This window comes from Pezoporus wallicus, unplaced genomic scaffold (assembly GCF_028554395.1).
Source record: "Pezoporus wallicus isolate ANWC-B61680 ecotype Strahan unplaced genomic scaffold, APGP_CSIRO_Pwel_v1 contig_6814, whole genome shotgun sequence".
NCBI lineage: Eukaryota > Metazoa > Chordata > Aves > Psittaciformes > Psittacidae > Pezoporus > Pezoporus wallicus.
In genome coordinates, this window is record NW_026639755.1 from 1,172,808 (window position 1) to 1,197,075 (window position 24,268).

Consider the following 24,268-nt stretch of genomic DNA (forward strand, 5'->3'; position numbering starts at 1 on the left):
GGAAGTAAGTCCTTAAAAAGAAGGGAAGCAGAGACCTCCAAGGTAAAGCACAGGTTGGGGATTCATGCAGGCCCAGCTCAGTAATTGCAATGCTATGAGCAAATGGGCAAAGCCCTGTACAAATCTGACCTGTCTGTGACTACTGGTGCACAAGAGCAATTCTAGTGACTCCTTTTGCTCCAGTGCCTTCTACAAGCAGGTCCAAGCCAGAAACTTGCCTGGGAGCCCGCAGGCTGTTATTGCAGCCCTGCACTTCCCCAAAAATAGGAAAGCCAACTGCAGGAGTTGTGCCCAGAAAACTCAACGTTTTCCAAAGGGCAGAAAGAGGCACAAGCAATTTGGTAGGGCTTCTCCTGGAAGCTCAGCCAGCCTCAGCCTCCTCCTCCAAGTTGAGCCACCATGCAGGAGACCAGCTGCATGCTTGGACACACACACACACTGGATGCACAAATTTTTCCTCTTAAGAAGGAAGGCACGTGGTGGTCAAAGCCCAAAAAGGAGCCCAACTAGAGAAAACTGCTCTGCTCTTCCCCTCCCTGCAAGCCCAGGGGAAGGAAGAAGGAAAACCCAGTGTACCAGAAGTTCAAATGCTAGCAGCTGCTTAACACGCTCTTATCGTACTCTGCTGCTCTCCCCAGTCATTTGCCCACTTAAGCACATCATCTCCTTCCCACAGAAGCAGGTAGGTAAGAATGACCCATACCACTCCAAGGACGGCCAGACAGATCACCACAGCAAATGAGGCATAGGCAGAGTAGGCACTGGCATTGATGTCTGGGTGGCGAGTCTGGTAGAGCTTCAGCATGCACAGTCCTGCGATCATGTACATGAAAGAGGTGTCTATGGAGGGAGCACAACAGGAACAGTTAAAACAGGTACTGCCAGTAGTACATTTTCCTGTGTTCAGATGGAGTTTCCTGTGTTTTAATCTGTGGCCATTGCTTCTTGTTCTGCCACTGGGCACTACTAAGAAGAATCTGGCTCACTCATCTTCATTCTAATTGGGTATTTATGCGCATAGACAAAAACCAGCCTCAGTCTTCTCTTCCTCAGGAAGCCAAAGGAGCCCACAGAGGAAATGTTCCCCAGAGACGGCAAACAGACACTTCCTAGGCTTGAGCACTTTGCCACTCAAGCTGTTTGCTTACTGTGTTCAAACACTGAGCTGCAAAAGTGAGATCTTGCCAGCAGTGCACTACCAGAGTCCCAGGGTCTGGAGAGGAGACTGAAATGTGTTAGTCCCCAGTATCCAAAGCCAAAGCCTCACTGCCTCCTGACTGAGCCCTGGAACAGGCAGTCTCCAAGGAAGTTTGCAAAGGTAGAGGGGTGTGAAAAATGAGCAACTCAGCAGAAGACAAAGCATGCTAAATCCTACCTCCAGCTCAAACGCTTGAAGGAAATTCAGCTTACCAAACTGGAAATTGGAGTAATTAGGGCAGACGTGATAACAGGCACTGAGCACCCCTTCCATCATCAGAGCAATGCCCATAGCATAGAAGAGACCAAAATGCTTTGGGATCCCATAGTCCTGGAAGAGAGCAGAGCTGTATAGCAAGTACCCTCACTGTTCTGATGTCAAGCAAGCTTCCACTCTCCCTCACTCCACCCCTTCTAAACCCTACACACATCCTTCAGTCACCAGTGCAGCACAGAGACCTCTACTCATCTCCTTGTCTTTGCAAGCCCAGGCTGGATCACTAAGGCAGTATGGACATACTGTAAGCAGCCAAGTACTGGGGTGTGCAAGAATGTAAGCATCCCACTGAGACCCTTTTCCAGCGTTGGAAAAAACAGGAGGATTCAATTCTCCAGCAAGGAAGGCAGAGGGAAACCCACTGTGTATCACTCTGCTTTGCAAGCTCTCCCTGTCTTTTCTCCCTCCACTCAGCTCCATGCAGCCGTGCTTCCTACCAGCGTATAGACATCTTTCATCTCCATGGCGCGACGGTGGAGAATGTCCCTGCGCAACACAATGAGGAGGAACAGAAAGCCCAGCAGCATGTGGCCCACATTGCTGAGGATGTTGTTGAAGGCACTGCAGGGAAAAAGAAGGTTTAAGACAAAGGCAGCACAGCAGCAGGAAGCTGAACTCTGGGCCCTGATAAGCTGAATCCATTTTGCTCCCCCCCTCCCATCCTCCACCTCAGCAGCTACCAAACACCTGCCAGTTTTACACCCTGGATTGCAACTTTAGGTTGAGTAGTTCACTTGCAGAGAGAGTGTTAAATGCACTGGGGCAAGATCCCAACTCTGAGCTGTCTTTGCACTCCCACAGTAGTTCAGAGGAACACTGCACGGTAAGGTCTGATCTGAACTTCTTTGCTGCTCATTGGATACAAATGAAGGTGTCCGGAAGAGCATGGGAGCACCTCTCTGCTGTGCCATAGGTTTGATAGGAGAACCCACATGCCATTTGATCCTGGATGCATGTGTCTCACTGCAACAGAAAGCCACTACTGAGCAAAAGAGAAAGCTCAGAGCCCTAAACTCTCAGTGGTCTAAACACTCTTATTATGAACCTGGCAAGGATAATATCCTGACCTGGGCTCAGCACAAACTCTCAGGAGGCACAAGACAATAATGCAGTGACCACAGGGCTCACTCACCTCAGCACCCCAAGGGGATGAGCACACAGAAAGTTGTAGTAGCAGATGTCCTGATTGCCTGTCACATTCACTACCTGGACAAAGAGGAGGTGCAAGACCCAGTATTAGCATATCCTCCTTGTTCTGTGGGGTTTGCTTCATCCAAACACAGCATGTAACACAAGGTGTACCAGGACACAGCCTAGCTCTAACACTGGTGCAGTGGGGTACCGACATCTGCAGTGAAGCTTTTTGTGGGTGGACAATATTACAGAGGGGCTGGACTACATGACCTTTGAAGGTCCCTTCCAATCCAAACTGTTCTGTGATTCATAGAATCATAGAATGGTTAGCATTGGAAAGGACCTTAAAATCATCCAGTCCCAACCCCCTGCCATGGGCAGGGACACTTCACACTAGACCATGTCACCCAAGGCTCTGTTCAACCTGGCCTTGAACACTGCCAGGGATGGAGCACTTATCACTTCTCTCAGCACCCTGTGCCAGCCAGTGCCTCACCACCCTCACAGTAAGCAACTTCTTTCTTATATCTAATCTGAACTTTTCCTGTTCTAGTTTAAACCCATCACCCCTTGTCCTGTCGCTGTAGTCCCTGATGAAGAGTCCCTCTCCAGAACCCTTGTAGCCCCCTTCAGACACTGGAAGCTGCTCTGAGGTCTCCAGGCAGCTTACCTTCTCCAGGCTGAACAGCCCCAAGTTTCTCAGCCTGTCTTCATACAATAAGATCTTGCCACAGGCCACAAACCTGACAATGGACTTCAGAGGAAACACATTTTGTGCTCTCAACCCCACCACTAAAATAGATCTGCTTGCAGATACCTGAATAACAGCAGGATAGCAAGGGTGAGGAGAAAAGAAATCGCTCATATCATAGCAAACCCTACTTGCTTTCAGTTGTCTTTTAGATGTAACAGCAGATTCCTCCTGCCTTTAAAATGAAATAGGACCCAAATGAGACATCAGATGAGCAGGAAAGCCAGCTACACTCCCACTTCCCAAGCAAAACTAGCAGAACTGCAAGCTTGGAAAGCCATGCTACACTTGACACAGAGCAGAGAGAGCAGCTAAGGTAAGCTCCTCAGCCTAGCAGGATTCCCAGGTTTCACTGTGACTGCCACCCTTACACCATGCAACCACAGAGCAAGTTAAAGGACAAGAGGATCCAAACAAGGGGGACAGACAGAACCCAACTCACCGTCTGGTAAGTGATGACAAGTTGGATGACTGGCAGGGCATAAAACACTGCAATGGTGATGATGTTCCTGCAGAAAAGAGACAGTAGCAGCAGCTACATACACCAAAACAATTGGTGCACACCCAGGACAGATCCCCACAGTGTTTGTAGAGGAAGGTGTACACTTTGATGCCTAAGGGCACAGACCCTGCAAGATTTATACTTCTGGGTATGATCTTCTGAAGCAGGAGATTAAACAAACGTGAGGCAAATGCTAAAGGCACAAGAAAAAGCAGCATGTGGACCACAAACTCACATGTTTGAGAGCCAATTTCTCCCCTCCCCCAGTATGTTCCAGCACACTGGTTGTTACCACACTTTAAAGCAATTATGCAAACGAGAATCCATTGCCAGGATCACATGTGCACTGGTCCACAAATATCCTTATTTGAGGTATGTGGATCTGCAGTTACTGGTTGGAACAGGGTCAGAACGTGTAGCAGGGTGGTTCAAGGAATACCATCATGTCTAAAGTGTTGGTCAGAAGGGCATGTGGGCAGACTTCACAACCAGAGACTGGTTCCAGAGCTTGGGCCTTATCAGTTTGTCTTCTTCTTACCAGAAATAGATTTTGTATTTTTTGCTGACAATCCTTCGGTCCTTCCTGGACAGGTCTGACAGATAGAGGAACACCTAAAATGTTAGTGGGAAGCAAAAGATAGAACAGAAAAGAACTAATAAAGACTACAGAAGTATTGGGACAACATGCAGCTTGGTGTTATCTGGACCATTTTTTAAACAGTAAGCTCATTGTGTCCTTTGATCCTATGGGGAATGAGTTCTGCAAAACTCTCTGACCTCCAGGAATGGCTCTGACCACATGGGTTAACAAAAGAAGGCATTTTGAGAACTGCTAGCTTAAAGCTCATCTGCATATCCACTGTAGCCACACTGCTCATACCAGGTAAAGACCCACTATTGCATATTATTTTCTCCCTATGTTCTTGCACCTCCTTGGACTTTCTGGGACACTCTGTGCTTCTTCCTCCTTTCTCAATAGTTCCCAATACATTCTGATTTTCCACACTAAATTGCTCATTTCAGCAACACACTCAGTACAGCATGAAAACTTTCTAGACTCTGACAAACCCCACTAAACAGCACATTCAGCTTTATTAAATTAGATCCACCTAAAAGAGAGAATCTGAAACTGAAGTGACTAGTGCTGGTCCTGGCACAGGTGTGTCCATGGCCCAGCATCACGGCCACAACTGACGTGCCAGCCGTACCTTAGTGCGGATGATGTTCTTATCACTTTCAATCTCTGGCATGGTGTCAAAGTCACTCTCCTCCTCCACAGAGCTGTCTGTGTCAGAGCCAGCCCGCGGCCTGCCCTCTGGGGAAGAAAACCGTCGTCCACCACTGGAGCTTGACTCATCTGGAGCAGAGTGAGGAGAAGGAAACCGGCAGGGTAAAGGCTAAATCCCTCTATGCATAGCAAGAAGAAAGCTGCCAAGCTCCCAGCCAGCCCATTGCTCATCCTCACATGAGCAGAACAGAAGTTTCTTCTTCATTTCCCAAATGCTTTTAAAGCGTTTCCATGGGAACTGGGGAAGGGGGACAGGATGGTGCTGAAGCCCTCTATTCCAGGACTTAAATCCTCCTGAATTTTTCCAAAACCCCATGAAGTATCAGTTCTGTGTTTCTTTGTCAAGCATTCCGAGATATCACACCTTCACAGTCTAATAACTGGATGACATCTGGAGTATCAGGGCTGACTTTATACCACAGTGAACAAATGCATCCTGAGCAAGGACCAAAAATTACACCGATATGAGCAGCTGCCTCATGCTGCCTTGGACCTGCACCACCTCACCCTGCAACCTGGGTCCCCAGGCTGTCAAATTCAAGGATTAAGCTCAGAAGCCCACAACACTGAGCTATTCAATACCAATCCCTCCACAGGAGGGAAAACTGCTAAGGACTGAGAAATACTCTGGCAAAGGAAGGCACTGCCTATCATCTCTGATCAACAGGACCACTGAGAGGTTTTCTTCCTCCTCTGCTACAAGGGAATAGTTCATCTGTGGACAGAATGACATTATTTCTCCTCTAATGAAATCACAATAAGCTGTGATTCTGTCTTGCCTTGCAGCACACACCAACACTTATCAGGTGACTGAGATGAACGTTTCCAGTGACAGAACCTCTCTGGGCACCTCTTCCAGAGATGTGTCACCTTTCTGATGTAGATGTTTTGCCCTAAAGTGCAACCTCAACTTCCCAAGCTGCTATTTATTTTTGTTTTCCCAAGTAGTTGCAAGCTGCTCCTAAAGCAGTTTGCTGGTTTACTCCTTTCTGGCTTTAAAGCACCTTAAAGTTTCTTCTACTCCAAACAGAACCCTCCCCATGTTCTCAGTTCTGGAAGATACTGTACCAATAGCACCATAGCTGCTTCCCTCAGGGGTGCTGGCTGTGATGGGTTGTGAAGGCGTCATGATCCCAGATCCTGCCATGGAAGCAGACCCAAAAGGGACAATTAGTTTCACATCAATGCTTCGAATCGTATCTTTGAGGTGAATATGAACAGCTTGAAGAGCTGGAGGGCTTGGGAAATTTCTCCAAACAAGTGGCAGTCTCCCTCTAGGGGCATACTGTGCAAAAGGGAAACCTCTGCTTTGCAATGAGAAGCAAACCCATCTCTTTCAGCCTCCCCACAGGCTGCCAGCTCGACTCACAGAAGTACAGGCCTCCCTCCAGCTCCCTGTAGGGATCACATTATGGGGCTGTAAGACATAGCAAATTCTAGAGCAAGTCTCCCAGTACTCAGAGCACCCTTCTGTATTTCTAATTCTTCTCCTTCCCCACCTCATGCATTTGTCCATTCAAGTTCAAATTACTGCTTTCCTTCGACGCATTGACTGCACTGCTTGGGCTGTAGAGAGCTGGTCTCCATTTCAGCTTCTCTACCCTCCTGCCCCATCTCTCTGATTAGACAGTGAACAGCCCTGAGGAGCATCAGAAGCGGACAACATGGCACGGACTGAGAACAGAAGGAAGGCTCTGGCACACTGCAGTTCCCCATGTGACACCCCTTCAGCCCTGAGCTGGGATTAGCAGGATGCCATTGTAGGTTGACACAGGAGCAAGAGCCACCTTCTACTCATCACCCACTGTGCAACCCTCCCTCTCTCATGGCAGTTTTTCCTGTTGCTTTAAAGTCACTTGGAAATCCAGATCACTAGGAAGAGGCTGAAAGAAGCATTACCCCATGTTCATGGCACCATGCACAATTCCTGCTCCTGTCCATTCTACCCCATAGGAATGCTTCCTCCTAATTTGAGACCAGGCTTTGCCCTCTCAAGTGACCTGTCAACCTTCTCTCCCAAGTCACCAAGGAAAGATTTAAATCTGGACAAAGCAGGAATGCCAGGGGGAAGTGGTGCTCTGCCCCATCTCTAACAGCTGCTCTGGACCCAGCTCAGCCACTAATTTCAGTCCCACCTCACAGTGTGCAAGTGAGTCAGCAAAGTAAATGTACCACACTAGGTGTGGTTCCTCCACCTACTGCCTCTACCAGGTAGTGATGATGTGGAATGGGAGGCATGCCATGAGCTTAGATAAAATTTAACCGTAGAAGCTGGGCATAAGGTGGGTGCAAAGGAGCTTTTGCATATGTCCCTTTGCATAAGGAGCAAAGGGGCATATGTTGTTACAGGATATTTGAAAACAAAGGGCAGAGACAGATTGCTCAGCACCTCCATCCACACGTTCTTGGTTGGAGAGGGGAAAGGAAAGGGGAGCAATGAAGGTAACAAGATCAGGGGTACTTTAGAGGAAGAGAAATTCCAGTGGGTGGGAAGAGAAAAAAAAAACAACAAAGCAAAACAAAAGAAAAAAAAAAACCACAAGAGAGAAAGCCAGCATGCCCTTGGTGATGTGGAGGACAGGGGGATGCTAGTTACCATTTTATAGGCATCAGTCAGATACACACCCTGCAGAGACACAATAGAGAAAGCAACAGCATGTGGGTAGGACACAGCTCCTCCCCAGAGGAGACGTGGCTCTGATGTGCAGTGCCAAGCATGTGAAGGTGTCAGAGTACAAGGAACAGGACAGGTCACAGAAGGAGAGATACCTCTGGGAGGAGCTGTGAAGGAACTGTGCTCCTCTGCCCTGTCACAGGGCTGGTATTCAGGACTCTTCCCTGCCCTGGAACCCTCCAGATCTGTGCTGAGCACAGAGTTTGTGCCCTGCAGCTTCTGGAGGGACTTCCCAACCACCAGAATTTAACTTGCACCTCTCTCCGGGGCAGCTTGGAAAGCAGCTTCTGAGCTGCCTTCAGCACAGGAACCCTCAGCTCCAGCACCAGCAGCACTCCTTGAGGCTCCTGGTCTCAGGCAGCTGAGGCTGTGCCTCCTTGCCTTAGACAGTGATCCCTTGTCACCACCCTGGAGCTCTTTCATAGCCTTCAGCCTCTGCCAGGTCCTTTTGGCTTTCCCAAACTCCCGACACACAGGCCCTTCCCATTTTTCCAGTGGCTTAAGACCTACTGTTGTCTCACAGCAGGATCCATCCCAAATGACTTAAAATTAGACTATTTTTAAGAACATCTTTTACAGTCCCCTGCTCATTTGGTTGTGAAGAAAACCTTTACACACATTCCACATACAGGGATGAATATGTGGATCTCAGTGGCTGAAGAATCCATATATACTCAGGTCCTCAGCAGAAACATTAATCTAAGCAATGCCAGGTCAGAGTGAAGCTCCACTGCTGATCTTTTAAGTACAGCTCAGTTATAATCATATGCTTATCTGGTGGCATGCAGACCAGAGAGACTGAAGGAGCTGAGGATTAAAGAAGGGAACACACCAAGAACTTTTCGATGCTGCCAAAAAACAACATCTTCCCTTTCTCCAGGAGGAGAGTACAAATGACAATGTCCTTAACACCACCAGTGCTTTGAACTATTCTGCAGGCACTAAATATTTAAACAGCCTCCAACACTGCTCCGAAAAGCAGGAACTCCCAGTGCCCCTCCTCACATGATGAAAATTTCCATCTTCCACTGGTACCCTGTCAGCTGCAGCTATGTTTGTATAAAGCAGAAATCTGCAGCATGTTGAAAGGTGGGTGCAGGATAAAGTAAACTGAATCCAATACCACAAGTAAATACACAAGCAGCACAACCAAACTGTATCAGTCATTCATTCACTTGTTAAAATATTTTCCAGTTAAAAACAAACTAAAATATAAATTAAATTTAAAAAATCAGAGACCCTATGTTTAAAGCAGGGAGATGAAATCTTAAAACATAAGAGCTGGCTACTTCAGAGTGCCCTGCTTAGAAATGAACAGACCTGGCATCAAGAACATTAGTTGATAACAAGATCTAGCCAAGGTTTACCCTTCATCTACCCCTCTAAAAGCCAGCTCCTTGGGGTACGGGGTCAGGACCAGGTTCAGGGGAGCCTGCTTCAGGCACCCTTGTGAGGGCAGAGAGGAAGCTCTAACATCTTTTATTAGCACCAGGAACTACTTGGTATGTGTACAGGGAAAAAAGCTAGAAGGGACAGAATGTACTTGTTGTGCTATTCATTTAAAAGTTGTCACAGAGGAAAGAAAAACCTTACCATCCTCAGGACACAGTCTCCCAGCTGAAGCCTTCCTCTGAACCCTGAAAAGGAACACACAGCACTCATGAGATAGCCAACAAAGCCCATCACCTGCCAGCCATATCTAGGACGCCAATAGGTAAATATGGTACAACCTCTACAAAACAAACCAACCCAATATAGATAAACCATAAAAGAAACAAAAGCAATAAAAAAGGAAAACAGTTTGGACCAGCCATGGTTCAGCCATGACTGCCTGCTACCGACCTCTCCCATTTCCAAAGCAACAGAAGGGATTCTACCGTCTCAACTATCCAGCAGGACAACCAGTTACATGACCATCCCATCCTACACTGCTCAGCATGGTGGGAGAGATTTTATTTCCCCCTCCTCCCCCTTTTTTTTTTGCCCTAGAACAACCTGTCATGGTACCTGTGCCCAAGTTCACTTCAGACACAGATATTCTCCTCAACACAAGCCCAGGCACCAAAGTCTGGGGCAGGGGACACAGGTCAGGAAGGAAACCAGCACTCTCAGGACTCCAGGGCCCTATTTGAGTCACTGCCACGTATTGCAGTACTCAGTCCAGCACTGTGAAGTACCTTTTCTCCACAGTGCTCTGGCACACTGTATCACACTGCCATGATCCCCATCTGGCTCATGGTCAGTAGGTGCCTATACTGAGTAGTCATGGACTTCTTTCACTGCTCTGTTCAGATGCTTGCTGCCCCACTGGCCCCAAATGTACTGCAGGGTGAGGCATCTCCGAGATGAAAGGTTGCTCTTGTAAAACCCCTCAGCTCACCTGATGTAGTGCACAAAAGCAACAACCACTGAGCCCAGGTAAAAGGAGAGGAAACTCAGGAAGCTGAAGAACATGGCCTGGACATAAACAGACTCTGAGGAAGGAGACAGCGTTATCAGTCAATGCAGAGCAGAGACAGCTCCTCACAGAGCCAGAGCTCCCATCCTGCTCTTCCCACCACCACCTGGTGGCAACACCCAACTCAAAACAGCCCCCCAAAGCCCATCTGCTTTCCTCAAGAGGAATTGCCACAACCTGTTGCAAGGTCTCCCCCCATTTCTTCACCCCAGCACTAGCTGGTCTGCCCATGAGACCACCCTGTGCCACACAGCACCTCCTGGAAGGGATCAGGGCTGCAGCTGGGTTTTGACTCCTTTGCTAGTGCTTTCTTCACCATCCCATCAGAGGGCTGCCAGCCCAGCCATACCCTTCTACACAGAAGGGCCAAGTAAAGTTGCATTGCTCTGCCCAAAGGCACTGACTTTTAACAGAGGGCACAATCGTCACTTGAAGGTTCTTTGTCCGCTGCAGGTTCCAGGTACGGTTGACGTTCCCTGTGAGAGGCAAAGTGTACAGCAAATATAAAACCAAACATTAAATCCCTGGCTCTGATCTTGGTTCTCTGCACTTGCAAAAAACACCAGCATCTGGCTTTTCACTATCACCTCTGTGTGGTTTTGCTCTAAACCTTACTCAGACGTATCAACACACAGCCTTTACTTTCCCTTCCTCCCTATCCACAGCCTGGTTTTCAGATGAGAAATCCGTCCTTGACCCTTCCATACACTCTTCAGGTCTGAATGCCTGAATCCAAAGAGCATCTTATCTCCTATTCAACTAGTCCCCAGAGGGCACTTTCTCCCACTACAGGTACTGTGACACCATTTTTCTTTTGGCCAAAGCTCTGCTGGCAAATCATTTCTGTGCAGGTTGCCACACTCGTGACTGGCTCCGTTTCAGCAGGGCTCAGCACACCCTGCCAGTACAACTCTACCTGATCCTAAAACTACCAGCAAAGACACCCAGAAGGTGCCAACTCTTGTTTTAAGGGTGCAATTGGGAGATAGGTAGAAGGAAGGGGCCGTAGAGGGAGCCCAGTATATTTATTGGTTGCAGTCTAGCTTCTCATACAGGAGGAAGCCATCTGGCTTTGAGGATACAAATGTCCCCACTCCAGCTACAGCCACTACATTAGTGGTGAAGGCTTTGCTTTTACCACTGCACAGGAAGTGAACACAGTGTTTTCTGGTTGGGAAAGGCAATAGATTTGTTGACTTGTTCTACTGCCTTTCCCAACCAGAGAGACTTTAAAAGTATCTGTGAAATTATCATCCTAAAATGACTAACTTTTCCAAAAAGCTGTAAACAGCATTCCCTGGCCATCTCCCAAGACTCCAGTGACTCTTCTGACAAGCGCATAACCCTAGTAAGCCAGGCACTGTACCAGCCAGCCACCTCCTGTATTGGTCAAGACTTGTAACCTATCCAACAATATCAAGTTTATACTTCACTCTTCCTCACAGGTATGTGGAAGAGACAGAGCTATAAGACCAACCTGTGTCCTCCCACAATAAGGTCCCAAAGGACTCCTGCTGCTCCAACATCAACCAAATCCACCCCCTAGCACAACTTACCGTGAGCAGAAGAAGGCACAGAACCCCCACAGGCATAATCCTCTGGCTTGATGACGAATACAACGAAGAACTGCTCACCTGGAAAATCTTTTCTCTGCACAGAAGGATAGAAGAGGACAGACTCCCTAAGATGTGAAGAAGCCTCTCCCTCCAATGCAAAGCAGAGGCAGTGCTCCAAGAGGCCAGAAATCAGGTTTTAGTCACTAGACAGGCAGCAGCCTTCCAGAGATCTGCCTGTTCTGCACAGAGCTTGGCTTCTGGGGGTGTTCCTCTCCTCCTTGCTGACAATAAGCTGACTGAGTTCAACACTATGCAGTACAGCAGTGCCCCAGTACAAGCAAGCTAATACTTTTACCTAAGCTTTGCTTATTACGAAGGCTCTACGACCACCACTCAGTGGTAGAAGAGCCAGGTTCAAAGAGAAGGCACCTGGCTGCAGCCACTCTGATCTAGAACCTCAGTACCTAAAGCACAACACACCTACCTAAGCAAACATAAGCAAGGTTTTGTAGTAAAAGGTAATATCACTTCTTCCACTTAGATCAGCCGACCTAAAAAGCAAAAGCTCACAGCACACCAGCATCAAAAGCAAGCTAGGAATGCATAGGACAAGCCAGTAAAACAGACAAACAAAACCAAACCCAAAAATAACCAAAAACAACACTGGGACAAAAATCAGCATCTTACCTGCACCGTTATGGCTGCCTGCTTAGTCATAGACTGGTAAACACCATTGAACTCCACATTATGGTCCAGGTCATATACTGGGCACTAAAACAGACACAACTAAGGGTTAAACCAGGGGCAGAATCTGAACTAATTTCACAGGAAGCCTGCAGGAGAACAGACAATGCAGAACAGCAGAAAAAAGGCCCTGCTCAGGATAACAAGGGGAACAGAACAACCAGGACCCATTCAGAAGTGAGGAAAGCTGCTCTGAAGTCACCAGTTGTGGCCTGCACTTACTGATCTTGGCATTATCACAAGAGGGCTGCAGTTTAATCCTAGAAGCATTCAGCCAGATTGATCACTCCATCATTCCCACAGGGCAGTGCATATGCTCAGCTGTACACTGGTTGTGTCATGCTTTGCAGTCTGTACTATATGCCAAGTGCTTGCCCTCATTTTACTTTTTCCCACTATTCTTAATATCTAGTAGGTTGAAAATCACCTGTCAGTCTCCACTCCTGCCCTTCTACCATTCAAACACAAGGATGTGGGCAGGAGTTGATGTTACTCATTCCTCTCCTCACCACAGGTATTAAAGGTGACTGCCAGGATTTCAGAGCCAGCAGGCAAGGCTGCTGCACCTCTGTGCAGCACCATGCATCTCTGTCACCATCGTGCTGCTTCCACAGTGCAGGTTCTTGCATCATTCAGGGAGCTGGGAAAGGAGGATAAATATGGGGCTATTCCCAGCTACAAGCAACAGCCAACTTCTACGACAGGGAACAGCTGATCTCCCCTTCCCACAAAAAGGGATGAGTAACTGCATAGAGAGGAAATAGAATGGGAAAGGAGGAGACACCTGTCTGGAAGTCAGAAGCTCTCCATGCTGCCCTGAGCCAGGAGAAGGCTCCATCAAGGGAACAGCACTGTCCTCCCTCAGCCACCAGCATTCCATCCAACACCACTCCACAGAGACAAAGACCCATATCACAGTGCAGCAAGATATTAAACCTTACAAGGAGAACATAACAAATGCCCTGTGTACAGGCTGGAGACAAACAGCTTGTTCATCTGTTTACAATTATTATCTGGGTATAAGCAGCCCTGTCTTCGCCTCCTTCCCACAGTTTCTGTTCCTCTTTCAGGGAACCTCTCTTCACCACCACCACCACACTAGGGCAAAGCCCTAGTGAAAAAGGCCTAGAAAAGACTAGGTCTTTTCTCTTTGTTGGAGCAGAGCCCCCTTCACAGCAGGACACAATGCTCCAGCAGGCAACTCCTTACTCTTCTCTGCTCAGGCTTACCACAATGTCCTGGACGGAGACAACGGAGCATGGATAGACTGCATCAGACACCACTTTAATGATGACTGAATCGACATCCTGAGGAAATCTGTACAGAAAATACTGAGGAGAAAGCAGAGTGCTGAGAGTTACGGTCCAGAAATCCCCCTTGCCAGGAGCTTCATAGCCTCCCTAAGGTACCTCTGCACAGCCAAAGCTGGGCTTTGGGCTTGGATGTGAAGGCCTCTCACAAAAATTCAGATTTCAAATAATAGGACCTTATGCTACAGAAGAGCGGATTAAATACGTACAGACAACTCCCCCCCTTGCACAGCACGCTGTTAGACACACACACCTTGAACATGCAAGATACAGCACAGCTTCGGCTCCCCTTAAGCTTTTTTCTACCTGATGAAGTTAAAGTGACTTCATTTTATACCCTACTCCATTTTATGTTGCCATGAACAATTTCCAGATGTTTCCATACTGCTAGCTGTACTTTATGAGGAACATATCATAAGAGTTTCTCTCAGATGAATTGCCTCAAAAAGAGACTGGGAGAAATATTAGGTCAAATGCTTGAAAGTCTGTCAAGTGTTTCATAAATAAGTGCCTGATATTTGTTGTAGGATTTAGGATTTTTGGGTTTGAGGGCAAAGGGTAATGGGGGTTTTCTCTTACCAGTTCAGCTTTAAAAATAATTCAGCTATAGCTCTGAAAAACCTGGGAGATGCTAACACCTGCCAATATTCCTACTTTTCCTCTGGGGGCAAGGAATGGTGAGGTTTGTGCTCCCATACTTTCAGCAGGCCCACAGGACAGTCTGTAGCGTCAGGAAATACCCTTCCTTGTCCTAGCAAGGGTCTTTTCAGATCTGGGCAAAAGATGTCCCAGGAAATAGCGTTATTTGCATCTTCTTCCATTAAAAGTTTGAGGTCCTACACCAACTGGCTGCTGAAGGAGGAGGGTGTTTTGTGCCAGCAGGCAGGCTTGTCACAAGGGCTCCCATCAACCTACCTGAAGCCCAGATGCGGCTGCACAGGCTCGCAACCACAGTTTCCACAAGGGGCTGATGGGCACCTCACCCCAGAGTTTACCCTTAGGAAGTTTTAGGTCCTTGAAGGAGTCACCCATGAGGACTTCTCTATCATCATCTTTTTAAGCCACGCTTATACCAGAGTACAGAATTAACATAAGGGGCATTGACACCTACAGTTTTCTGCTTCATAGGCTGTGTGTGGTATAAGCACATTCAGGCAATACTCCTGACCTATACAATCACTTCTAATTTCTCCTTCTGCCCTAAGGCATGAACTGAGTTCCAGACAACAACTCCTTCAGTTGTCCTTCAGTTTTTTTCCAGTCTTAGGGCTATTCCAACACCCATATAGTTTTTTAATTGCCTTTTTTCCCCCTGAAAACTACTTAATACTTTGATATACAAAAGCCTCAGCACTATAGGAATGAAGAAGCACCTTCTGCTCTCTAACATCTGGTCTGTAATTAAAGTCATCAATCTCATATTATTAATTGTGATAAATAACAGACCAAACTCACAAAGTTAATTCCAGGCCACATCCTAAAGACTCAACATTCAAATTACAAGATCCTAAGTAACAAGGGTTTATAAAGAGTCACCACCATTTCCTATTGCTTCTATAATGTAAAATACTGCATGTAACTGCAAACCAGCTTAAGACATTTGACAGCAAAAAAGATTAGCTGGAATGCCTGGTAATAGGAAACCTAAAATTAAGTGGCGTTACTAACAGTGATAGCACAAACAGAACTGGGGTACCATACAGCCTGAGTAAATTACATACTTCCCCAGTTCTAAGAGCTCCTGTATCACTATAGTTACTGCCAACAGCATTTTCATTCAAGAGAGGACTTGTAGTATCTGCAGGGCTCTAAACAGAGCTGCTCAGCTAGATGTGCTGAACATGTGTGCACTCTTCTGAAGTAATAATGAGGCATTTAGTTTAGCACCTCCAAAGTCACCTTGCTGCCATGAGCAAGGAACAGCAGTCTGAGTTCTGCTGTATCATTAGCTTATTTATTTTTCTCCAGTAAAGACTGCGTCTTGGCAAGTCACACTTAGGCAATTGAACCAGCAATGGCTGGAACAAGATACTGGTGCACACCATCTCCTTTCCCATTAAGTGTAGCAGTCCAATGGCCTCTGGCCTTCTGTACATTTCTGGAATTTCCTGAACTACAGACACTGCTCATTTGCTCTGGTCATGGTTTTTTGGTTTACTTAACTGCTTTGCAAGAGGACCAAACCATGCCCCTAGAGGGGCTAAAGCACTGTTACCTCTTTACTATATCCACAGAAAATTCAAGAGGAAGGAAGTTTCCCTGCATCCTAAGAGAAATTACCTAGTCATGTAAGGTTTTTGCTATCTCTAACAAAGGACTGCATCAACCATTTGGATGTGGTAAGACACACAGTACACCTCCTTACCTGGGGTTGAGATGGGCTGGCAGTGAAGTTAAAGGCTTTGTTGGTCCTACAAAAGAAATGCCAGCATGTTGAAGTCTAAAACTTTCAGAGCTGGAACTCAAAAAAATACCTTTAGATTAAGCAAAATAAAACATAATCTCCTTTTGTTGTTCTTAGAAGGAAAAAGGGAAGAGTCACAGCAGATTAACCAAATCCCTATGGAACAGATACATGAAGAAATTACATTTGTGTTCTCACATCCCAGCTTACTCAAGTTGGAAGTTCTCAAGCCTGGTGACTAGTAGCTCATACGCAATATTAAACGGTGCCATGGAAGCAACGTCCACAAATATGATCTGGTCAGCGGATCCTGTCTCAGGTGTTGGCTCAGAAGGACAGAGGGTACGACTCACTTCTTGGTAATTGTAGGTCCTCTGATACCTACAACAGCCAGGGGAAGGAAGGAAGGGGAAATTGGATGGAAAAAGAGAGAGAAAGCAGTTAAAAAGTTCCTTGGCAGTTCCAAGAATGACATAATCCCCTGCTTGCATAACTGAAATACTAATCTGAAAGACCAAGATCATCGAGCCTTTTATTTAGAGCTCAAACTCCACCTCTGTTGCATCTTGTGGTTTGCATCAGGGAGTAGCCATCCCCAACATTTCACTTCCCTCAAGGCTGCCTGCTCCATCTGCAGATCTAGCACATCTGCCATTTGCTGGAGGTAGAGAGAGCAATGGCAGCCCAGGACAGCCATCAGGCAAAAGACTGCAGGGTATCTGCTGCCAGGCACCAGCATTTCAGTGGCAGGATGAAATTTCCCACCTCAGGTGGTCTAAGATGCTTGCAACGTCTCAGTACTTGCAGCCTGATGGGCTTTGAGATTGCTGAAGATACACATCAGCATCACTTTCACAAAGAAAATATTCCCAAAACAACCACCAGCAGCCATAACAGACTCAGCTTAGATGTACCTGGTGTGAGAAACAGAGGAGAGCTCTTATTGCCCAAACGCACTGTAACACAGCAGTTAGGGTGCTCTTCTGAGAGCTTGCTCCAAACCTGAGCACAAGAACTGCTTGCACATACCGTAAGCAACTGTGGAAGTGACAACAGTGCTGTGTGTTAGATTCACTGACTAGCAATACAGGCAGATCCCCAGCAGACAGATATGAGAAACCAAGCAGGCTGCCAACTAAGAGGTTACCTACCAAATCCTAGTCTTCCTGTGTTCAGCTGACAGTTAGCAATCACGCTTTGCAACCAAGCCCTGTGGTCTACACAAGCAGCAAGATGTAGCACTTGAGAAAGGCTGATGAGGGATACAGCTAGCAGACAAGCGTGTTACAAGGAAGAGACTCCAGTACTTACAGGCCTCGAAAAATTAGTGGGACCTGCCATGACAGCACTCCCTTCTGTTGGCGAACTACAAACAGGACAGGATATTGGAGGTTCTCAGAGCTGCTGTTCACATACACCCGCACTGCATCAACCTGTGGGAAGAGAAAGGAAAGTCAGATGGGTGTTAGCCGAAGGGAAAGAACAAGACAGCTTCAAATCCAGGTGGAAGAAGCCTGCCCCCTTCCTCAGTCTGACCTAGATGCTGGCAATATCCACAGGGAGATCAACACTGTCACTGCACTGGTTATTCATTCAGATCCAGAGGTCATTTATAGAAATGCCTCCTTGCTGCTGCTCTAATCCGGAATCACAGCCCTGTTCCCAGGTCAGAGGGGACTGTCAGACAAGACACAATGGACAGATGCAGCAGATGTAATAAGACATTCACTTACCCAAATGGGAGCAACCTGAATAACCTGTGCTATGAAAGCAAGCAAACATACACACAAAACAGCGAGATGACTATAACCCATACATACACCACCTAACAAAACAAGAATACACTGCTGACTGCCCTCAGCTACACAAGGAAGGCTGCTTCAGGTTGTGAGCAAGGGTTTTAATGGAACCCACTGCACCAGCAACTGGAGTTTCTCCTTACATTATCTGGCCACCACACAGTTGCAGAGGTAGTATGGCTGTGGAGTAGAATGCCCTCAGTTTTCTATTTGCTTTGAGAAGCAAGCAAGCAGTCTGTATGCACCAAATGGCAATGCCACCATTTCCATTTGAAGAGAACATCCCTCTCTCCAGAGCTGCACACGTCGCTAAAGAAAACAGGGTATGAGAATGTAACTTATCAGAAGAGACAGCACACCTCTGTTGATGACACTGATGACTGATGATATATGGATGATATGATGTGATATGAGAGCGTATGAAGTAGATAAGACACACACATTTTAAGCCCACCACATCTTGAAAAATTAGAATAGTCTCTCAGTTGATCAGTGAAACACAGATATCTTAACTGTATGTCCTCCAAGAACAGCAAAGTAGAAAAAATATCCAGAGGTAGCAAGGTAGCAGAAGAACAGCTCCTCTGGATTGCAGCTTAAGCATACATTGAGCAAGTACCTTCACAGGTAGCTCACCGTTTGATGAGACAAGCCCTTAAATCCAAAGAGGACAGGCAAGCCTTGGAGCCTAATTTCCTTTGGAGTCTCTATCAAAAACCCATTTTGAAACAGCAATTCCTGCCCTTGCAGGAGACAGTAATTCACAGCACCTAACATGACACAAGCATCCCATCCCCACCTTTTGTAAATTTACTGTATCTTGCTCGAGGCAAAGTTGCTCAGGGCTCAGTCAGGTTCTGGATATCTCCACAGATGGAGACTCCACAACCTCTCAAGCAATCTGTTCCAGTTTTTGACTGCCCTCACAGTTAGGAAAAAAGAAAGAACAAAAAAAGTTCATGCAGAATTTCCAGTGTTTCAGCTTACTGCCCCTTGTCCTGTCACTAATACCCATGGACCCATTGAGAAGAGGCCAGCTCCCCCTTCTTCCATCGGGTTTTTATACACAGTAATGAAATCCCCTCTTCGCTGGGCTGAACAGTGCCAACCCTTGCAACCTCTCCTCATAGGACTGGACTGGCAGTAAGTCCATACAATTGCTGTATTGAGGAGAACTAGACACAGTATTCCAGGTGTGAAAGCTTTGTAACTGCCCAAGGCTAACCTGGGGAGCATGTGACCCCCTCATCTTTTACAACACAAGGCCACCTCTGTAAGAACTTCCTAGACAAGCCCAACAGTTCAACTGCTCATACAGGGACTCATTAGTGCTCCATTCACACACACTTTTACCCAGACACCCTCTTGCTTGTCTTAATGTCCACTGTTGAATCTAGCATCATCTGGGCCAACCTTTCTAGGCACTGAGGATTTCTTTTTTGAGATCTTAAGCCTGCCCCACATAGTCTAAGCAGTCAATTTTCTTTCGAGGACGGGAGGGGTGGGGAGAGAGAAGGGAGGGAGAAACCTGCCTATGAATCCAAGCCTATTAGACATTTACTTCACTAACAATAAGCAATGCCAAGACTAATCCATGCTGTTAAAGACTGATCTTCTATTTCCATGCAGCCCTGCTGCTGTGGCAAGTGCCACGCGAGATGCCTGCAGGGCCTGCTGAGGTAAGCAAAGACTTGTGAGTTTTAGCTTCCCGCATATAGTTACTATGCAACTACTGAAAGGTCTCTTGATTCTGCAATGACATGCTATAATCATCTCCATTCTACAGATGCCGAGACTCAAGTGTGCAAGAAGAGGCAGAAGGGCACAAGCAACATGTTCAGAGATTAACTTGTGGTGGTGCCTGAGACATTCAAAGCCCGAGATCTTCTCCCTGTATAGTCTGTACTGCATGACCCTCAGAAACATCACGTTAAGAGGGACGGTATCATAAAGCCTGCAGCTCACAGCTCTGTCCCCTTCCTGCTGCAGTACTGAATGGCCAAGAAGCCACCACATTTGCAGCTACCTGGGGTGCATATTTCCCTCCCAAGTCACATCCCTCCGGCTCCTTCCAGCAGTTGCCCAGCAATACTCTGCTCCCCAGATGACAGATCTGTAGTCTCTCTTCTGGGCAGCACTCAAGCAACTCACTCTCTTCCTTCATGCTCTGCTGATATCTCACCTGGAGCCCCTTGCCTGTTTTTTGAACCCTGGTGCTCCCCAAAGCTCCAGTGTTTGCAAACACACCTCCAAGCAATTTTGTTCATGCAATTCCACGAATTATCATCCCAAGGTTGTTATAAAGTTAGTGGAAGTGACCTCCTCAAGACGAAACCTCCATCTAGCCTAATCTTTGATCCTGATGACCAAAGCTTGTGCAGGATGACTCTTGGAGGACACTCCTTTTGCACCGAGGCAGGGGCAGGACCGCTTCAGAGACTTCTGCTCCTCACATTCCTTCCCATTGCCAAGCCTCTGCCATGTGTGACTCCCCTCTTCAACATCCAAGCTGATCGCATTTTTGTTTCTCAGATGAGTGACCTTGAGGTTTTTTCTGTATTTTGAGGTGGCCAGAGCAGTCAGACAGCTGAATAAAGAGAGCGCTCTCAGCACTATATAAAAACGTGTTAGACCAGGAAAGACAAATATTTGTACTTTGTTTCTATCACCACCCTGGAGATAGGGGGAGGGGGGAAAAAGGAAAGAAATAAACATATCTGGATACCATACTCTAGATCGGAACAGGCAGAAGGAGCCGGGGCCTGAATTCACACAGCTGAACAGGAGCAACACGGCTGCAAACATAAAGGAGAACAAACCGGACTCTTGTTGACACAAAGAGTCCTTGGACTGTTTATTAAGTCTGCATTTCTCACAGAGATTACACATCAGCTTAAGACTGTGGGGATATGAATTTAAGGGCAGGCAGGAGGTTGCAACAAGAGTTCCTGCTGCAAGCAAAGCTTTTCCAGAGCTTTCCTGTGGATTCCTTTCCACCACCTCACACCAAGCAAAGCCTTCAAATCACACCAGGGCTCCACCACGTTCTCTGCCACACCTACACACAAGCCACTCCTTGCAAGACCTCTGGGGATTATCTGTCCAAATTGCAACAGCACTTGGGTATGGACCTGAGAAGGCATCAAGCCAATCCAGTGGGCAGGGAACACATCCAGCAAGCACACAGGGAGGCTGCTAGTTACAATGGAAGGTCTCAGTGCAGGGTGCGTCTACAAATGCCATGGAACTGCTGCTGTTGCACAAGAAAGAGGTGCTTCATCATACGTAAACCCCAAAATTAAGTGAAGTAGGACGCAGTTGGATGGGCTACAGCAATTGAAGCAATGAATGAAGTACATAGTTGTCAGTACCAAACTAAGCTGCTCTTCCCACTAACACAACAGTGGGAAGCTGAGACCCTGAAGGAATAGATATGAGACAGTGACAGGCACTACAGAACCTCTTTCCTGCCCTCTTATGAGATATGAGCACTCCTTCTGTCTAACAGCAAAATAAATGGAGCTCAGAGGAGCATTCCCTTTCAGCCTTTCTCTGTCTTTGTGCCCTAACATCAATAAGTCTTAATTGCCAAAAGCCATCTGTCAAATAACCTTGGCCCACAGTTTTCTTCCAGCATTTCTGCCAGGAGAATTAAATACCCTAAGCAGCATAAACTAAGCAGCAGACTCAGTGTGTCAGGCACAGCCACAGCCACATTAATGTAATTGTTCCAGGATTCGTATTTTTCATTTCAAAGTTCCACTTTGCGCAAACATGCTCTGTGGATTTACTGTCTGCCGTGGTCATTCCCAGGAGTTCACTTGTTTGCAAGAGTATCTGTGCAGCATAAATGGAAGACAAATACAAAGCATGTTAATATTTACCTTTTCCTGGTTTTGAAATGTTGTCCTCTAACCAATGTCACTAGGGAGCCTCCAGGACAGCCAGAAAGAAAAACCAGGAGCAGGCATGCTGGATGAAGGAGGTGCCTGTTCCTGACTACCCTCAGGCTTCAGGAAGACATTAAAAGAAAATAAGTTCTTTTTTTGAAGAGCCAGTTAAGAAACAAACTGTTCTCTAATAAATAGCATCTTCCTAACCCACAGGAGCTGGAACGCTGGGTTAGGGCAACCCTTGAAACAAGGGTGTTTAGAATCTTCCCAAATCTGCTCCCACTCCAAGCTCACAGCAATAACTCCAGGGATTACGGTCACAACATCAACATCTGGTTTTTTTTCTTGGCTCCCAGGTTCTTCACCTCAGTGACACTTCAGCTGTGGACTGAGTTACATATCCTACATGTTGCCTTCATCTCTTTGTTTAAAACCGTTGTTCATTTGTTTTAAAACAAACTGAAGTAGCTGTTTCCATGCCCAAAGAAAAACATAAGCATAAAGAAATGAAGGCCGTTTCTGAAATCCTGTGTTTCTCTAAGTACACACAGCAGAAAATAACATTTGCTTATGCAAACACACTAAACTATATTCTCAACCCAAGCAGATGGCACACCCTTGCAATACAGCTTTTACAGGCTGCACTTTCATTCCCTAAATATCCCCCAAAAGAGCAGATGAAGTCTGTGTAGGAAAAGCTTTCTACCCAACAACTTCTACACAAGTTATTTAAGGACATTTCAGGCTCCACTTTCAATGCAAATGTTTGTAATACAAATAGCTGCACTGTTCTTGGAAAGGGTTCAAACCCAGGGGGGACACTTTGATGAAGTTACTCTTATTCAGCAATTTTTAGCGTTTTAATCGAAACATTTTGGGGGTGGGAAAGGGGTGGCAGGGGGGAGGGACACAGACAACAAAACCTGAGTGTCTTTGATTTCAAACAACAGGGCAGCCCAACAAGAGAGTGATTTGAAGATTAAGAACAAAATTCAAAAGAGATGCTTCAGTTCAATGGCAAGTTACCAGGCTTGACAGCATCAACTTACACATTGGAAATAAAAGTAAAGTACTTGTCAGCACCAAAGCGACCATCCGAAGGTCTGCAGGCCACTCTGCAAGAAACCAGAGTGGATCTCAGGCTTTTTTCTTGAAGCCTGCAAACTGATATCCTCCTTCAAGATGTGCTCTCTTTTTCCCCTCCAGGTAGGGAAACCCACAAAGAACAAAATCCTACAATGTTAATTAATAACTTCAGTTGAAGGGATTTAAGGTGGGCACACAATCTCATCCCCAGCTCAAAGCGAAGCAACCTCCCATATCGCTCTTTCACTGAGGATTTCCAATTGTTGCCAGAGCCAAAGTTTCCAAGACTGTGTTTTTTCTGCTGCAGAAAACAACAGTCCAGCTTGTGTTTTCAGTACATCCCCACTCCACTTCTGTCATAGTGTACTTTTGCTTTCTTCTGTAAGCAAGAGCTTTTCACACAGGGTGAGGAGCAGCCAAGAAACCCCGCTAAGAAGCGGCAAGAGCATTCCAAGTGCTGTGTGCTCTACACTGCTATGCTGTCATCTCCTAGGGTTGGTTGTTTCCTTTAAAGGAGATTAATTAGATATACAAAAGTTATTCCAAAAGGATTCTGTTGAACCTTGCTCGGCTTCAGACTTTATATACTAGAACTTGCTTTGGTTTTCCTTGATCTGACATTGTGCCAACATTTCTACCTCGTAAGAAATTTAATACTAGGCTCCAGAAATGGTGTGCTGAGGCACTTCCAGCATCCTGTGGTGAACAGACTAGTTCCAGCAACTGAAAAGTAACAGTGTTCAGGTCCTGGAGACCCTGCAGTAACAAAAGCTCTACTGACCTTAGGAGATCTTCTTGTTCAAACATTCATAGTTGTCCCAACTTGTGTTTTACCTCCATCTTTGTGGCTAAAATGCTGGGCTTCCACTCACATTACTGGAAGACAAAACCTTACCTGTGCTGCCCAATATAGCTAAGGTTCAGCCACCCCCAAACAGAAGATAACAGTTTTATTGTATGCATGGAATAGCTGTAGGCTGAAACTTGAACTAGAGCCAAGATTAACATTATGGAGAAGGCGCACAGGAGAGCAAGGGAATGCTTTGAGGCAGTTTAGAAGAGTTCTATACATGAAGCCCAAAACCAGGTGAAAAAATGGTTTCTAGAGGTTTTTATAATGAACATGGCTGCTGCTGGAGTGGGACCTACATTCACCTGTGAAACAGAAGATTTAATCACTGCCACTTATTAAACC

The 24,268-nt window shown here is 46.4% G+C and overlaps 1 protein-coding gene across 8 annotated transcripts in view; it reads right to left on the minus strand.

Annotated features, from left to right (window-relative positions):
• SIDT1 (SID1 transmembrane family member 1) overlaps window positions 1-24,268 on the minus strand; it is a 36,841-nt gene that overhangs the window by 7,013 nt on the left and 5,560 nt on the right. For 7 of the 8 annotated variants that reach the window (XR_008972976.1, XR_008972975.1, XM_057415982.1 and 4 more), the window contains exons 2-18: window positions 17,607-17,728; window positions 16,506-16,676; window positions 16,257-16,302; window positions 13,811-13,912; window positions 12,525-12,608; window positions 11,838-11,931; window positions 10,686-10,757; window positions 10,204-10,297; window positions 9,417-9,460; window positions 6,218-6,289; window positions 5,070-5,218; window positions 4,400-4,473; window positions 3,802-3,868; window positions 2,607-2,680; window positions 1,912-2,035; window positions 1,411-1,528; window positions 704-840 (exon numbers count right to left, since the gene is read on the minus strand). Coding sequence is in view for 5 of the 8 variants with exons in the window: in XM_057415982.1 (XP_057271965.1) it covers window positions 704-840; window positions 1,411-1,528; window positions 1,912-2,035; window positions 2,607-2,680; window positions 3,802-3,868; window positions 4,400-4,473; window positions 5,070-5,218; window positions 6,218-6,289; window positions 9,417-9,460; window positions 10,204-10,297; window positions 10,686-10,757; window positions 11,838-11,931; window positions 12,525-12,608; window positions 13,811-13,912; window positions 16,257-16,302; window positions 16,506-16,567 (1,413 nt within the window). In the remaining 3 variants the exon portion in view is untranslated. Of the gene's footprint in view, window positions 1-703; window positions 841-1,410; window positions 1,529-1,911; window positions 2,036-2,606; window positions 2,681-3,801; window positions 3,869-4,399; window positions 4,474-5,069; window positions 5,219-6,217; window positions 6,290-9,416; window positions 9,461-10,203; window positions 10,298-10,685; window positions 10,758-11,837; window positions 11,932-12,524; window positions 12,609-13,810; window positions 13,913-16,256; window positions 16,303-16,493; window positions 16,677-17,606; window positions 17,729-24,268 lie in introns of those variants that run through there. The other variant, XR_008972977.1, reaches the window with a different exon arrangement.